Source organism: Phyllostomus hastatus, unplaced genomic scaffold (genome assembly GCF_019186645.2).
Source record: "Phyllostomus hastatus isolate PE091 unplaced genomic scaffold, TTU_PhHast_1.1 phas_contig_80, whole genome shotgun sequence".
Lineage (NCBI taxonomy): Eukaryota > Metazoa > Chordata > Mammalia > Chiroptera > Phyllostomidae > Phyllostomus > Phyllostomus hastatus.
The window spans coordinates 56,098,048-56,114,991 of record NW_025333960.1 but is presented as its reverse complement, the minus strand read 5'-3'; the positions used below and the strand labels follow the sequence as shown (position 1 = coordinate 56,114,991).

The window sequence follows — 16,944 nt, the reverse complement described above, 5'->3', positions numbered from 1 at the left end:
CTGAGAACCTCCAGCTCACGCAGTCGGGGCTCCGGCTTAGCCAAGGGCTCCTGGAAAACCGCCCCAGAAACCAGATTTCGCAACTCCTTCCCAAAATAGAACCGTGACTCAGTGATTGAGAAAACAGGCCTTCCGGAGGAGCAGGCCGGTGCCGCGGGCCTCCCAGCGGCCCCTGCCCTGGGCTCCGCGCCACCTCCCTGAGGCTCCCACGCCTGCGGGAGCCGGAGCCGGGCCGCCCGTCCTCAGGAGCGAAACCAGGACGTGCAACAGAGGGGCGTCGGTGCGTCTCCTCCCCGGACAGAGGGGAGGGAACCCCGAATGCAGTGAGGGTGCTCGCAGAGGCGGCTGTGCAGGTGCAGGTTTTATTTATTTGCTGCATTTAATGGAGTGCCCCGGGACTGCAGCCCCGGCTCAGCACATCCCGTGGCCCAGCGGCCTGCCCGGCTCGCAGGGAGACTTCGTGGTGGGCTTGGGGGGCCTTGCCTAGGTCCCCGAGCAGCGTGCACGGCACCTCTTCCCACGGAGCGTCTCCGGTGGCGTGCAGCTCCCGAGGTAGAGTGTCCGCGGTGTTCGTGTCGTGGTTTGACCTTGTCGTGTTGGAGCGGCGGGAAATCGACGTGTTTTGTGCTCGTTCACGTGTTCACACCCAGAAGAGGCTCCAAGGTCCCGGGGCCTGGCGTTCGGGGTGGGTGGGATTCCCGGCCAGACAGGCGTGGCCCACCTGGGTCAGAGTGCCCGCGGGGGGCACCTCTCTGCGGACAGCACCATCGGCTCTGTGACCCCCACGTACCTTGGGGCGGGGGTGGGACCACCCGGGCTCTGCGTCCCCGGAGCCTGAGAGAGGGCCCGTTGGGTGAGGCGGGGTGGGGCGTTCATTCGACCCAGTGAGCTCGGGGAAGTCACCAAGTGTCAGCTTCGTGGGTGAGGCGTCCGCAAGCCCCTGCGCGTGCCCAGGAGTGGCTGTGCCCGGCCCGTTCGGTCCTCCTGGCAGGAGACACTCGTGACAGCACTCGAGGGACGAAAGTGGTCTGTGTCCTGATGCGGTTCTGCGTGTGCAGGCACACAGTGGCACGCGCCCCCCAGGCAGGGCGCCTGTCTCCACCCTCGCTCCTGTGCCGACCAGCGGACGAGCTGACCTCAGAAGCGGTTTCCCCTCTCCCACGCCCCTCACACGCGGTCCCAGCCCCCCTGGGTGCCCGGTGGGAAGCCCCGGGGGCCGTGCAGGGTGGAGTGCCGGGCACACGGTGCAGACCGTGCCCCAGCTGGGGTAAACTGGGGGCTGGGGGGGTTCCACGAGGCGCCAGCAGTGGGCCTGGGACGAGGGACTCAGACCTGTGCCCAGAGGCAGCGGGCCCGCCTTCTCAGGCCGGACACGGTGCCCACACCCCCCGGAACATTCCTGCGCTTTCACCTCGAGGGCAACGTGAAAAAAAATACCGGCTGGAAAACACTTCCAGGTCAGCCACTGAGCCACCAGAGCACTGTCGGGCCGTTCCTCGATTGCTAAATTGAATACGTGTAAGAAAGGTCGGGCGGCGGAGGGTACTGCGGTGCCGGCCCCCAGAGCCGCACGCACGGAGACGTGGCGTTGCGTCTACGCTGAGTTTTGCCACGTCCAGCGTGTCCTTAGGTTGAAGCCCTGAAAGGGCCGACGCAGCAGCAGGACCCAGAGCAGACGCCGTGAGAGCCTCTGCTGGGCTGTCGTCCAGGCGATGCGCAGCCTGAGGCTGTGTTTCAGAAACACACGCGCGGTTGAATCACCGGGGCGTAAAGCGAGTTCTCGGTGCCTGTCTCTCGCTAATGACTACCTGCCGTTTACAAGGAGATGCCTCTTGCCTCCCCTTTCTGGGATCCGGGACCACCCACACAGCGCCGGCGGAGTGGGCATGCCTCGGGCGCCGGCGCCACCTGGTGGCGGAGCGCGTGCACGGCGCTCGTACTGTGGCAGTCTGCTGGCTCCTGGGGCGCAGACCGGTCCCTCTGCCACGGCCTTTGTTCTGTGGGTGACACGTGCCTGACTTGACCTCCGAGACTCTGCTAGTGACGCAGCTTTCTTTTAAAGGGTCGTTCCAGTCTCCATGTAAACAGACAGAACCTGGGTGTTGTGTGTTGGGGGAAGGGAGCAGCTGGAGAACCCGAGGTCCTGGCTGGGCGGGAGGGTCACAGCGCTTCTCCTCCTCTCCGCTCCCGGAGTGTGTGGGGCTCCCCGTGCAGTGCAGTGCAGGGGCGCACGGCGGCCGTGAGTGCGTTCGGGGAGCCCTGGGCCGGGCTCCACGGCGGTTCCCGGCCCCCTTCGCCGCAGTGAGGAGGGTGTGGGACAGGCCCACCCGCGGGCCCTCGTCCCGTTCTCCCCGCGCGCCACCCTGCCCGCACCTAAACCCCCGGCGCCCGCCCGGAGCGCCCGCCCTGCAGCGCCGACCGGACTGCTGCTCTTGGGGTCCGCTCCCTCCCTCTTCCCCGTGGGAGGTGCAGCCTCACGCCGACTCCCAGACACGGCTCGTGGCCTGTTGCTCGTGGTGTCTCTGCACTCTTGCGCTTCCGTGCGTGTTTCCCGGCGGACTTGCTGTCGGACCCAGGGCGGGGGGAGAGTGGGGTACGCGCTGCACAGTGGTGCTGGGCCCGGGGCACGGGGCAGCGGTGGGTGCACTCCAGGCCCTGGGGTGGGGCCGCGCTGCAGGGCAGCTGGGGACTGTGGGTGCGGCTAGGCACTGGGCTAGCCGTTAACGTGTGGCCTTTGCAGTCACCGAATGGGAAGGCTTTTGGGGAGTTTCCCCCCAGGTTTTAAGCTTCAGGTTTGCCCGTGGAACGTGGTTCCTTTGGTCAGAAGTTCAGTTTTTAACGTGTAACGGTTTTCTTCTCGCGAAATCAAAATACGACTTCCCGCGCACTGAGGTGTTCACGTGTGCTGCTGCTGTCGTGAACAGGCTGTGGGTTTTCTGTGAGCTGCGTGGCGTGTCGACCCTGTGCAGTGCCGACCCGTGTCCTGTGCGCACTCCCACGGGGAGGAGCCCTGGGGACGGCACGCGTGTCTGAGCATGCGCACTTGACTCTGGGACGACCAGTCCCCACCGACCGTGCTCTGGGGCCCTCGCGTCCCCCGCCACTCCCCCTGCCGTCCCTGCTGCTGGGGCTATGCGTGGTGTGCGCGTTGCCCTGTGAGCTGGGGCTCGGCCGTCTCCCCGTCACGGAGACCCCCCTCCTCTGGGGTGCTTTCGTGGTGTGTGCTGCATGTGCAGTGAGGGGGGCCGTGTGGGGAGCCGGCCGGACCCAGCAGGGCGGTGCCCCCGACGGGCGCCCGTGCTGCGCCCGGCTGCTCCTGAACCGTGATCTGTGCTGGCAGAAAAGGTAACTTCACGTTTCACCTTTGATCCTCAGGGGCAAAGTCACGCGGTTGCTGCTTCTCCGAAGACATGGCTTCTCCTGCGCTCTCCAACGGAGGCCACAGCCTCAGGCACACCCTGTCGGCGGAGCATGACCTTGGCAGGCTCTGCTCGGAAGTCGCCGCCTCTGTGCGCGCCCCTGAGGACCACGGCAGGGAGACGGCCAGGAGGCCGGAGCCCCCGCGATGCTCTGTGGACCCAAGGGTGCCGGCGTGCCGCCCCAAGCAGGAGGTCCTCCGCGCCAGGGGCCCTGCAGACGCCCCTTCCGGTGCAGACCAGACTCGCGTGGATGGGGCGGCCCGGCAGCGCTGGCCGGAGGGCCCGGCCAGCCGCCCGAAGGAGCAGCCGTGTGGTTTGCACAACAAGGAGCACCCTGGGCGGGGCACGAGGGCGCCGGCCCCCGACCTGGCCCCGCTGGACCTCAGCGAGCACTCGACCCGCGAGGACCGCGGCCGCAAGGAGCCGGCCTCCTCGCCGCAGGCCGCGCTGGCTGTCCACCCCTGCCCTTACTGCAGCCACAAGTCCTACTACCCCGAGGTCCTGTGGATGCACAAGCGCATCTGGCACCGCGTCAGCTGCAGCGCCGCGGCCCCCCAGTGGACGCGGCCCAACGGGCACAGAGGCGTCAGGGACAGCCTGGTGTTCCTCGTCCGCAGCGGGCGCACAGGCCCCCCGCCCGCGCTCGGGGGCAAAGACTGCCAGCCCCTGCCCATCGCGCGGTTCACGCGCACCCAGGTGCCGGGCGGCGCACCTGGGCCCAGAGGCAGCTCCTCGCCCCTGGGTGGGACCTCGAAGGCCACCGGCGCGTCGAAGAGCAGGGAGGGCCCTCCTGGGGGCCCCTGCGCGCTCTGGGCGGCCAGCCCCGAGGGCCCTCGGCACACCAGACCCGGCCACGGCCCCGAGCAGCTCGGGGCCCCGGCCCCGACGCCCCCGCCCCGGCCCAAGCAGGAGCCCGGCCCCAGACCCGCGCCCGCGGCGGGGGGTGGCTTCAGCAGAAGTGCCACCCCCACGCCCACTGTCACCGCCCGGGCGGGGGACAAGTGTGTCAGCCCCGGGGCGGGGGTGGGCCTGGGCACCCCCAGCAAGCACAGTGCCCCGGACCCACTGAAAGCCACACCGAGCCCCCAGCCGCAGGGCCCGCCGCCCAGGAGGGGCGACGGGGGCCCCCCTCTACCTCCCCGAGAGACCCCCTCCAAGGCCGGCCCGGGCCCCAGGGGGGATGCGGCCCCGCCTGTCCTGCAGGCTGCCAGGCAGGAGCCCACCCCCGAGGGCCCCGAGAAGCGCCTGGACATCCTCAGCCTCTTCAAGACCTGCATTCCCAAGGACCTCGCCACCCTCTACCAGAGCTGGGGCGCCGAGGGCCCTGCGCTGGAGCACAGAGGTAAGCGGCGCGGGGGGCCCCCCCCCCTGCCCGCCTGCCTGCCCGCCCTGGCCGGGTCTGCTGTGGGGAGCACTGCCCTCGGACAGGGTTGTCCAACTGACTGGTGGCCGCAGGGCCGCCCCCCCCCGGGGATGCCCGAGGGGAAGGCCACGCCCGCGCGGGCGCTCCCCCGTCTTTGTCGGGTCAGACGGAGTCCTGGCGGACATCCCCTGCTGCTGGAGCTCCGTCTCGCACGTCGTGTGGGTAAAGAGCACGTGCACACGTGTGGGTCCTCCGGCGTCAGGCAGCGAGGCCTCGTGGGCCATGAGCGTGCAGCTCCAGGCTCGGGGGGCCCCTCCTGACGGGTCTTGGGAAGACAGGCCCCACCTTCGGGGGTCCGCCCCCGCAGAGCCGCGGGCAGGGCACGGCCGACGGGGTTGATGGGCAGGAGCGCCAGCGGGTACCTGCGGGCTGCACGGGCGCACGCCCCAGCACCCGGCGAAGCCCGAGGGTTTCCGACGAGCAGCCGGCCGGCCCCCAGGGCGGCGCCGTGCCTGGGAGTCCGCGCCCGGGCGGCCCCCACGCTCTGCACTTCCTCGGAGAGGGCCCCGGAGGCCGGCCCCTTTCCGTGCGGGGAGCCGGGAGCACTTTCGGGGGCACGAGCTTCAGGTTGGGGGGGTGGTCGTGCCAGCAGAGGGGCACCCCGCGTCCACTGCGTGAGGGAACGGGACAGACAGGTGGGGGCCTCACGTCTGGCGTTTCTCCTGGGGCTTCGGAACCGGCCCGACCCAGGGGCGCCCGGGCCGGTCGGGCCTGAGGAGGGATGCCTTGGGGGCAGGCGAGTGGCCCTCGGAGGGAGCCTCAGGGGCGGCCGCACCGGGGGGGCGGCCGGGTGCCGCGCGGAGTGTGTGCAGGCGGGCCTTCCAGGACGAAACAGGGAAGAGTGTCTGTCGTCGTCCTGCCAGGTCTGGAAGCGTGTGAACGAGGGTCCTTCCTCTGAGAGCGAGGAGCACGTGGCAGGGTGGGGCGCACCGGGAACCCTGTGTGTGTGCGCTGGTGCGTGCGCAGTGAGGGGAACCGGAGCGGGAGTGGGGGCCCGTGGGGCGGAGACAGCCAGCTGGCAGCCGGCCTTGGAGCACCCGCACCGGCCCGTGTAGGGTGGGCAGGGAGCTCCAGGCTCGGGGGCCGCACCGCCTGTCACAGCCGCCAGCCGGTGCCCGTGGAGGCCCGGGCTGTGCGTGCGGGGGCCAGGCAGCCGCCGGGACAGCCGGGCAGTCCCCGTGGGCGCGCCTTGGGCGGCGAGGGGGCGTGGGGCGAGGCGCCGTCCGAGCTCAGGGTTTCTGGGGCCCGCTGCGAGGGAAGGGGTTCCCAGGAGACGGGCTTCGTTCGCAGTCGCCAGAGCTGCCGGATGAGTGCACCCGGACTCGGGGGGGCGGACCGCGGAGCACCCTAGGGAGCCCGCAGGCCCATTCTGGGGCCTGGGACGCACCCCCAGAAGGGTCAGCCCCCTGAGCTCCCCCCGCACCGACGCGCTTGGTGAAGACTGTAGCACAGAGGCCCGTGGCGGGTGCCAGAGTCGCCGAGTTGGCAGAGGGGCCCCTGGGCACGATGGCGCGTGGTGGTGACCGGGCACAGAGGATGCGGAGGGCTGGCTGTCCCGCCCCCTGGGGCGCACGGTCACGAGGTCCCCAGAGGCCAGGCCAGGCCAGGCCCTGGCGGTCTGCACGCCGCTCTGCCGGCTCTCCGTGCACGAGTCTGGCGAGGGCAGGCCCTTCGCCGCCGCGTCCGTGGAGGCCGCCCGACCCGGAGAGGAGCGGCTGGGCCTCAGCCAGTTTCACGGCGTTCGCACGTCGTGTCTTCCCGCTGAGCTGCGCCCCTGGTGAGCTCGGGGGGCCCCATGGGGCTGCCGTTCCCTGAAAACCAGCCTTTCCTTCGGAGAGACGCCCTCGCAGGAGGGGCTGCCTCCCCGTTCTGGCCAGAGCGCCGCGTCCATTAGGGTCAGAGGGGACGAGAGGCCCAGATGCCCAGGTGTCCCCGTGGGCTCTGTGGGGCAGCACAGGGCTCCCAGGTAAGGGCCCGTGGGTGGGTGTGCGTGGCTGGGCAGCCGGCACAGGGCTCTGCACAGCAGCGCGCCCGGGACCCTGCCCGGCTGCTCCGAGTCCGGCCCTGCGGCGTCACTCCGACCGGCCTGGCGTGCCGCTGACAGCCTGCCCGAGGCCGGGCGGGCGTCCAGCTGCTCTGAGCCCCACCTTCCTGACAGCTGCGGTGCAGGCATACCTGGGGGGCGTTTAATTCACCGTAATGCCCGCTTGCTCTCGGCCCTGTGTGTGCCCGGCTCTCAGCGGAGCCTGGGGAGGCTGGCGGCCGTCTGCAGGGCCCTGGGGCGCCTCCTGTCAGGACCCATCAGACAGACTAACGATGGCTTCCTCTCCTCCACCCCCACCCCCACCCCCACCCCCCTTGCCACCGCCACCCAGGGACGCTCCGGACGCAGGCCCGCCAAGGAGACCTCGTCTGCGTGGAGTGCGGGAAGTGCTTCCACCAGCCCAGCCACCTGCGGGCGCACATGCGGGCCCACTCAGGTACGCTCGTCCTGTCCCTCTGCCCTCGCCGTCCCTGTCCCTGTCCCTGCGGGGGACGGTGACGCGGCCCTTCCCTCGGGGACATGCCAGATGCGCCCCCAGGCAGCACCTGAAACAGTTTTCCCTTTGCACCCAAGCGCCCTGTGGTTTAATTTGGGATAAACCTGTGTGCAAGTGTCCTGTTCTAATTAGCACATGGACGCCTGCAAGATGAATACGCTAATGACTCTGTGGTTCCCCCCCGCAGCCCTGTGGGGGTCTCCGGCCCCTCGGAGCCGTCCTTGAGGGAGGGGGGCCCAGCCTCTCAGGGACACGCTGACCCAGGACCCAGTTGGGCTCAGGGCCCCGTGTCACCCCAGGGATCGGGGGCGGGGCTGGAGGGCCCCTGCTCGGAGTGTGAGGGGTCCCACTCCAGCGAGTCTGACCTGGAAGGACCAGACGACGGGGGCCGAGTGGTAGGTGACGCAGGAGAGGCTCAGGGTGTCAGGCGTTCCCTCCCGCGGCCTGGCTGGGTGCGGAGGGCAGAGGCCCCGGGCAGGGTTCCCGCCCGGGCAGTGGGTGTGCCGGAAACACGGTGTCAGGTGCCGCTGTCCCCTCCCTCCCCCCAAAGTGCTCCATCTGTGACAGCCCTGATTCCAGGGCGTCTGGAGCCCGTGCCCCCCGCCCGCTGACGCGCCCCCTGTCCCCGCAGGGGTGTTTGACTCCGACGGCCTCCGAGGTGCCGAAGTGCTTGCCGCCCCCGCGGACGCCCCCAAGCAAGTAGGTATCCCGACGGCATGGTCGCAGGTTTGGGTCGCGGTGAGGTCTCGGCTGCGCCGGTGGGGGCCGAGGGGACCGGGAGCCCGGACGCCCAGGCGCTCGCAGCGCAGGCGGCGTGGCCCGCATGTCTGCTCCCTGCGGCCCCGGGTTCCCGTGCTGCTCCGTCGGAAATGTCCGAGGAGTCCGGCGTCACGTGTCTGTGTCCCGCGGGTCTCTCACACTCCGCCGCACAGCCGTGTGTGTCGGGACACCCGTGTGCATGTGTGCGTGTGTGGCCTTCATGTGCAGACCACTCCCTGCCCGCACAGCGTGGCGGCCCCCGGGACCAGTAGAACGTTCCGGAAGGGCACCGTTGGGTGTGCAGGCGCGTTTCCGGTGGTCGGCGTGGCATGACCCGGCCTTCAGCTGAGGGTTAGCGTGGCGACGGTGGGCGGGTCGCCCCTGCCGTCCCGTCCTCAGGTGGTACATGCCAGAGTGCAGCAGCACCGCCTCCCCGGCCGCCTGCGAGCCCGCGGCAGATGCTGTGGGCTCACCCCTGTTCTCGCCTCTCGGGCTCCTCAACGTGGGAAGGGGGCCCTTCCGTTTCCGCGACGTGGCGGGTGGCAATGGAAATCGGGGCGCACCGCTCGGGTTTCGTCCCCCAGACCCAGGCTCGCTCGGGGCGGTCCCTGCGTGCACCCGCCTTGCACGTGGAAGTCTGCTTTTCTGACCCCCCCCCTTGCTGCCCGCGGCCTTCCCTGCAGAGCTGCTCAGAGGCGTCATTTGCCGTTCTCTCGTGGCCCCGAGAGCGCGGCCCGGCTGTCCCCTCGGCCCCGGGACTGGCCGTCCCCGCCACTGCTGGAGGCGGCAGGTGCGCTCACCGCCTGTCCTTCCCCCCGGGTGGGGGCCACAGCGGACCTCGGCGTCCCGGCCGAGGGGCTGCTCCGTGCTGGCCTCGGCATGTGTTCCCGGGTGTGGGTGACTCTCCCTGGCTAACAGGTGCTTAGAGACCAGAAGGCGGAAATGACGTTTCTTTTGTCTCCTTTTCTCTCGCAGGGGAGAGACCCTTCCAGCCCAGACGCCGCCCCCACAGTGCCTCTCCGAAAGGGAACCTAGAGACACGCTGCCCGCGAACCCCTGTGCCCTGTGACAGCCATTAGCGGTGCCCCCGACATCCCAGCAGCCTCCCGGCAGTGACCCCGGCCCGCCCCCTGGAGGAAGAGGGGCGGAGCCCTCGCCACCGACACCTCCGCCCTGGACCACCGTGGAAGCCGAGGGGCAGGCCTCTCTGGCGGGACGTGCGGCCGCAGTGCAGATGCTGCCCTGGAGGTCCCGTGCGGACGCTCTGGACGCTCTGCCCACACGCACGTGCACCCCGCCCACGCTTCCGTTGCCGGTCGGGGCGTGGGCGGGCCCAGGGAGGGCGCGGGCTCCTGTGCGGTGGGAGACACGGTGGAGACACTGGAAAAGGGCCTTTGGCGCCTGTTGGCCGAGCGAAGCCATGTGGGCGGGACTGTTGGAGGGGGGTTGAGCTTGACACCACGGGACCCCTGCGGCCCCTCCCGCCTCCGTGGGTGTTTAAGTCGTGCTCCAGTCGGACGGAGGTGGCCTGCTGGCGGGGGGGGGGGGGGGGTGCAAATGAGGGGCCCTGGCTGCTCCGCCGCTCGGCCGCACCGCCCGGAGGCCCTGCGCATTCCGCTGCCCTCCCCATGCCTGCGCTCAGCACTCGGGCGGCGAGGACACGGCCGGGGGGGCCGTCCAGCCCCGGGAGCAGAGCTAGTGGAACACTAAGCAGAGCGGGATCCTTCGTTTCTTCTCAGGGCCTTTTGTACAGGGCTGCGCTCTGCCAACCGCTCACGCGGGACGGCCGCCTGTCCTGACGTGTGGTCTGGCCGCCGTGACCCCCGGCCGGGCCCTTTGCATCCCGTAGGAAAGCCCCTAGGCGGACGCGCGGGCCTGACCGCCAGGGCGCTGGTGCTCCGGGGCCGTCTGCCCTCCCCCCTCCCGGCCCCACCCCGGCGAGTCGCCGTGCGTTCCTCGTGGGCCTGGCGCCCTCTGCAGGCGGGGCACCTCTCTGCAGGGGGAGGCCCCGGCCCGGGTGCGGAGGCCGCATGGCCCTATATACCTCTTCCTCGGTCACGCGGATGCGCGGTTTTGCCGTGGGGTCACGGCCCGGAGCGCCCGGAGGGTCTTAGACCTCGCAGCATCCGCAGCGAGAGCTGTACCCCACAGGTAGAAATACTTGCTTCTCCTGGGACCGCGACCCTCCGTGCGGTGGTGACATTCTGAGCGTCTCGGGGCTTTGCACATGGGATTTTATGCATTATCAAAAGTTACTGCTGCCTTGAATGGAAATGTTCTGTGAAATTTTTTGCAAAAGCTTTACTAGGTTTTTTTTTTAATTGTGAAATTTTGTAAAGGCAGGAAATGGATTAAAACGGGCATGCTAAATATATTTTTCAAAAAAGCAATAATTTTACATGTACAGAAATTATCCTTAACCTTTGATGCTGGTGAGAGCGACAGTTTACTTCATACCGTGATGGGTTAGCGCAGTTTTTGTAGAAAACGGGCTTCTGATACAAAGACTTATTTAAACACTCCCCCCCAACCCCAGTGTGGTTTTCTCGTTCTGACGGTTGGTCGGATTATTATATTATTACTGTTGTTGTTGTTGTTGTTAGCGTTCGGCTCTGGACGCTCCTCGCCACTGAGCTGACCTTACTTGACGGCTCAGCTTTGCAACACTTGGAAACAATGCAACCGCACCGGCTCGCGTGTCCACACACACGTGTGCACACGCGTGTGGGTGTGCACCTCCAGGTCTTCACTTGTTTTCCTGACACCCTCACGCCCACGTGCACCAGACGGCCGGGCGCGTGGGTGTGACAGCGCATGTCCCCGCAGACAGGGCGGGGCGACCCGCGGCCACCCCAAGGTCACGTTGGACGAAGTCGCACATTCCTCTGCTCACCTCCGCACCCACAGGCCTCCCTGTCCACGTGCGTGCGGTCATTCCGCCGCTTTCCCCAGCGCGACCCTTTCTGCTTTTTCTGGCTCTCCGTCTCTCGGCCGAGCGCGGACAGCGGCCGTGGAGGGAGGCCCAGGGGCTGGTGACGCCATCCCGTCTGTCTCATGTTTCAGTCATTGCGAGGAACTCTGCACCCAGAGTCACACGGGGGTGCCGTGTCCGCGCTCCCTGCTCCCTGCTCCGGGGCGGCGTGCAGGCGCCCGCGGGCCTCGGAGACTCCTGCCCGGGGAGCCTGGTGGGCGGAGGGGCGGTGCCCGGGCCTGTGGGCGGGGCGCGGAGCTCGGGCCCTGAGTGGCCGAGAGCTGCTGCACTGCGCAGGTGGGCGGGGCCTCCGGGACACCGCCCCCTGCAGGACGCGCGGTCCTGGGTCTGCCCGCGGTCCCTTCTCCCCCGACCATCAGTATTGTCCCGGCTCGTGAACGCCTTCCTGTCCGTTCTGCCCTCGTATTTAATGTGGTTTGTGTTTCCTTATTTATTTAGCCGACGTGTTCGATCGCTCTTTCCCGGATGACTTCCGCGGGGCCCCTCCCGCAAGCCGCCTTCTCCCCGTCCCAGACCTGCTACTACCTCTGCCGATCTGCTGTCTCCTTCCGCTTCCCGGGGTCTCTCAGTGTTGGCGCCCCCTGTAACTCAGACAATAAAGGGTTTGCTTGTCCTCACGCAGCTTTTCCGTGTGTGTCCCCGCCCCGCTGCCGCGCCCGCTCCGCGCACGCCTCCGCTTCCCGTGGGAGTCAGCGGACACAGATGACACGCTTCCAGCAGGCTCCGGGTCACCCGCTCCTGCTCCCGGTGGGCGGGGTGACCACTGGCGTTCCCTGCAAAGTCGGCCTCGGGCCTCTCCCCGGGGGAGCGGTCCCCGCTCGGTCAGTCCTCTGCTCCCAGGAGGCCGTGGGGCAGTCTTCGTGGACAGGTCGCCGCCTGCTCCGAACACAAGACAGGTTTTAAAGCCGAGTGGGTCTGCCCTTTTTGGCTTTGGAAAGTATTAGATGCTTTAAGGGGTGCCCCACAGTCCGTCATTTCCGAGACCCGGAGGCACGCTGCTCTCCTGCGAGAGGGGGGCTCACCCGTGGGCACCTGGTGCGAGGAAGGCGGCCGGCGCTGGCTCTGCGCGGCGTGGCCTCCCTGCCACGACGTCCCTGATGCACCACGAGCAGCTACGCACGGGCGCACGCACGCCTGGGCCCAGGGACTCGGCCCTCCTCGGGGCGGGCTGCTGGGTGCGGCAGGGAGCGGGGTGCGTCTCTCCAGGCCGCTGGCGCTGGAGCGCAGCTCAGGGGACGCGTGTCTTCTGTGTCGCAGGAAGTGACTGCGGCCCTCCGTCCCTGCGCAGCCCGCCCCATCAGGGCCGGTTCTCTCGACCGACATTCCTTCCTGAAGACAGATCCCCACCCCTGCCAGCGAGGTGTCAGGGACGTGCACAGAGGGGCCCAGTCTCTGTGCCCCTGCAGCGTCCCCTCCGGAAGTGCCTGCCTGCCGGGGACGCACGGGTCACGTGACTGCTCTCAGCGCTGCTGGGGTCTTGCTGCAGAGCCCCGGACTCAACGAGCGAAGGGAGGACTGGGCCAGGCCACGGGGGGCTGCAGGAGGCGGCTCCCGGCGCGCCGTGGCCGTGGGCGGAGTGCGCAGACGCGGGAGAATGTTCGTTCTTCGTCAGTTTTGCTAATTCCACTTTGAGGCAGGAAAATGCAAAAACCATAGAATTTGTATTTCTTTTTTAAAATACAATTTATAACATTATATTTTGTACTCTTTATATTAGAATTTGTAATTAGATTGATGTATTTAACTATTTCTGAAAAAAATGTTTCAGTTGTGTGATAAAATATTTAGATAAAACATAATCATTCTATTGGAATTTGAAATCAATAAAAACATCTTGGAGTTCCTGAGGTTTGTGAGACCTTTTCCTGCTTCAGGAGGTGCCTGGAACCCTTGGGCAGCCTGTCTCGGTCCGGGGTTCTCATTGCTGTTGGCTGAATGCAAACCAGAGGGCAAACGGCCCTTATTTCCTCAAGCAGGAGCGTTTGTAGGGGGACTCACAGGCCAGTCCGCCTAGAGAGAGGCCGAGGGGCCAGAGCAGTTTTTCCAATACGGCCTGGACTCCAGGATAGGCACACACTCGGAGACCATTATTTTGGAGGGCGACTCTGCCAGCCCCCTGCCCCCCCACCCCGCCCCCACCGCATCTTGCATTCCCCACACCGAATCCACACACCGAATCGGGTGATGACAAATCCCACCCCAACCTCGGGGACACTGAGGGGGAGGGGCTGTCGCTGCCACAGCCCACTGACCAGCCGGCAGGCAGAAGCTGGCCTGGCGGCCTCGGACAAGCCCACAGAGTTGTATCTGAAACAGATAAAACGCAGTGAAAAGTCACTGCCGTGTCTCACCTGGCAGGCAGACAGGGGCGAGGTGAGTCCCGGAACCAGGCCGGAGCTGCCCCCGGGGAGGAGGCCGGCAGGCTGGGCAGGTGGCTGGTCTGCCCATGGCTGGCGGGTCCCCCATGGGGTCCCCGAGCTCCTGTGGAGGCGTCTTCCAAGGGCCCAGTTGCTGCGTGGGCCTCGTAACCAGGTGTCAGGTGGTGGGGGGCTTTGACTAGTGCAGTGAGAACCTTGTCCTGGGGGGGGGGAGGGGGTGATCCTAGCGAGGGAGTGGAGACACCAAACCCCTCAGTGGAAATGCTGGTAGCGCTCATTGGGTGACGAGGATCCCCAGCCTGGGTCTCTGAGTGTTACCTGTCAGTGTGGGCCTGTGACGGTCATGAGTTCAGGTCCTGGACAGACCCCTGCCCTGTCCTGGGGCCCCACAAGTACCTGCGCCCCAACCCCAGGGAAGCGCTCACCTCTGTGCGCCCCCTGGTCCCCTCCGGTGGCTCCCGAGCTCCTGCCCGGTGCTCCCGGCCCGAGGACACGCAGGCCGGGGAGTCCCTTGGGCCGGGGAACCCCTGCAGGGACGGGAGTCCCCCACAGTGACCTTCAGGGGACGAGGAGACACGGCGGGGTGCAGGTCGAGGTGCAGCCAGGCCCTCGGGCTTCCCCCTGGTCACGGAGGACAAGACTGGGGAGAGCCCGTCCCGAGCGCGCTGTCCTCGGGCAGGGGGTCTGCTGGGAGCCGGGCACATGGATGCCCCCCCGCCTGGGAGGGCGCTGACCACTCCAGCTTTTCTGGGGGAGAGGGACCTTGTGCTTTGGTGCCAGGTTCATCACTGTTCGGGCCACGACCAGGCGTCTCACCATCTTCCTGTCACGTTCTGGTCGGTCCTGGAATTACCCTAGAAGAGGGACCAGGGCAGACTAGAATCTTCCTGGGACAAGGACCCAGGAATGGGAAGAGGGGTCCTTTCCGGGAAGAGAGGCTCCGTCCAGGGCAGCGGGTGGTGGCGGGTGCTTGCAGGCCAGCGGCCAGGAAGGGCCAGTCGGAACTCGCGGGGACTCGGAAGAACGGTGGCTCCTGGGTGGGCAGCTCAGCCGACTCGGGCCTGACGTGGGGTTCCCGGGACCCAGGCCTGGCCGCAGTGAGATGAGCTGCCCGGTGCTCTGACCCCTGCCCCCAGAGAGGTCAACAAGCTTAGTCTTGAGGAAACGAGTGCCCGGGAGAGGAGGGGTGTGCCCACTGGTGCCCCGCCCCCACTGGAGAGACAGAGGCAGCCGTCTCTGCATCAGAACGAGGCGGTGTGGATCCCCAAGCTCTTGTTTCGTGGGGACCCACGCTGCTCCCAGTTGCCTTCTGCACCGGAAGAACCAGCATCCGCAGGGGGGATAGGCCGGGGGGAGGGGGCGTGGCGGGGACCCCTGAGCACCTGGCGTGAGTCCCCCAGCCTGCGGGAGACCGAGCTCACGGGCTCTTAGCCAGCCTCTCCGGGCTCAGTCTCCCTTCCCGACCGGCTCTCCTTTCACCCCACAGACCGCCCCCCAAACCCGCCCGCGCAAGCCCGCCCCCTGCCCCCTGCCCCCTGCCCCCTGCCCCCTGCCCCCTGCCACCTGCGTGCGTCCCCTCCTGTGGTTCCCAGTGAAACTTCCTGAAAAGCACGGCCACCGCCGCGTGCCCCCCTCCCCCAGCCTGGCTTGGACGGCCTCCCCCTGCTCCACTGAAGTGCCTGGGGTCGAGGTCGGTGAGGACGGCCCCCCGGCAGCGGCAGCGGGCACACGACCGACCGGGAGCGCCCACCGACCCGGGCAGCCCCACCGGAAGTGCGGCCTCGCACTGCGCACCGCGCTTCCTCTTCCCGCGCACCCGCCCTTGGCACCCCGGGGACGGGGCGGGCGCGGTCTGGCCACAGGGCGGCGGCGTCCTCGGGAGGCGGCCAGCCGTGGAGGGGCCTGGGGCCAGCCGTGCGGCGGGCGCCGGTGCGCTGCTCCCTGGTGGTCCCTGGTCCTCGGCTCCCTTTCCAGGAGCCGCTCACCCTGAACTTGCCCCCTCCCACCACTAGATGGCGGAGGGTGGTCAGACGTGGATGCAGAGTGACGCCGTTTTGAGTCCAGTGTCACTTTCTCTGGCCAGCCGACGTGCGTGCGTCCAGCACCCGCTGCGTGCCGGGTCGTGCGGGCGGGCTGCCCGTGCAGGGGCTGCCAGGGCGAAGACCTGTGGGGGTGGGGGCGCGCAGCCCTGGGCACGAGGCGGGCGGTGGCACCCCCCTCCCTCCGCAGGAGTGCCTGCCGCTCTGAATTTCAAAATTCTCTGAAATTTTGTCTTTATCGATGACTTCACTTATTGTCTGCTTGCCCTTCTGGCTCGGGCTGGTTCCTTCATCTCTGGTTGAAAACGAGAAGGTGACAGTTTGGATCTGAACCCATCTGTGCATTCCAGTGACCTTGAACCCATCTGTGCATTTCAGTGACCTTGAACCCATCTGTGCATTTCAGTGACCTTGCACGAACCCAGCCCAGCAGGCGAAGGGGCTCCTTCCTGGTCTCCGTCACAGCTGGGGTCCAGGGCACTTCCTCCCGGCCGCCCCCTCCCACCCCTGCCCCGGGCAGCGAGCCTTTCGTCCGTGCCCCTGAGTCGCTCCCTCCGTCCCTGCGCATCGCGGGCACGTGGCCACTCTGTTTTCCCAGGTGGCCAGCGCTGGCGGTGCCGGGACGTGGGCCTCCCCCCGTGGCTCGCTGTGCGCTCTGCGGTCGAGTTCCTGTGGAACAGGTTTGTGTGTGGTGACAACTCCGTGTGCTGCCACCACCACGCCGTGCCGTGAGGGGACCCAAACAGTGCCTACAATCGCCCTCGTGGTTATCCCACCGAGGGCGTGGCTGCTGTGCGATTTCTGACCATTTGAAATTCAGGCAAAGGGCTCCCTTCCAACACCCCCGCAGGTGAGCTGGGCGGGTCTTTGGCTCGATGGGGGCGGGAGCCAGGGGCCCCGGCTCCACCGCTCAGCAGGGGCCACGGGGAGAGCCCCCCTCGCTGGGCCTGGGCGCGGCGTGTTCGTGGAGAGGCCAGTGGGGTGCAGCGGGGAGGCCCGGTCAGCAGTTCCCGAGCATCGTCCGCCGTCCTGGGTCCGAGGGACCCCAGTGGGCCCACCTTCCAGGTGCCGCCTCTCCCCTGCCTCAGCCCAGACTCGGACCTAACGCCCATCCTAGGATTCCCAGTAACTGCTTCCAGAAGAGTCATTGTTTTTCATATTTCTTGACATTTTGGTGCCATTCTCGCTTTGGTTGGGATCTGATGTTGCTACCATTTTTTAAGTGCGGGGGTAAAGTTACAGGCAATGCCACGCCTCCCCCCGTTTTCCCCAGCACTTCCCGGGTGCCTGGAGGCTGCCCGTGGGGGCGCGCTCCGCAAACGTGAGTGTGTGTCGGGAAGGGGCAGGACGGCCACGCAAGTTCCCCCGTTCACCCGGGAACTCGGGGACGCCGG

At 67.7% G+C, this 16,944-nt stretch overlaps 1 protein-coding gene across 7 annotated transcripts in view; it reads left to right on the top strand.

Moving 5' to 3' along the window:
* Positions 1–9,661, top strand: part of ZNF516 (zinc finger protein 516) — a 54,622-nt gene extending 44,961 nt beyond the window's left edge. For all 7 annotated transcript variants that reach the window (XM_045849877.1, XM_045849881.1, XM_045849874.1 and 4 more), the window contains 4 exons: positions 3,376–4,761; positions 7,218–7,322; positions 8,014–8,081; positions 9,117–9,661. In XM_045849877.1, the coding sequence (XP_045705833.1) occupies positions 3,376–4,761; positions 7,218–7,322; positions 8,014–8,081; positions 9,117–9,176 (1,619 nt within the window). In that variant the 3' untranslated portion in view covers positions 9,177–9,661. The remainder of the gene's footprint in view (positions 1–3,375; positions 4,762–7,217; positions 7,323–8,013; positions 8,082–9,116) is intronic.
* Positions 9,662–16,944: the final 7,283 nt, after the last annotated feature.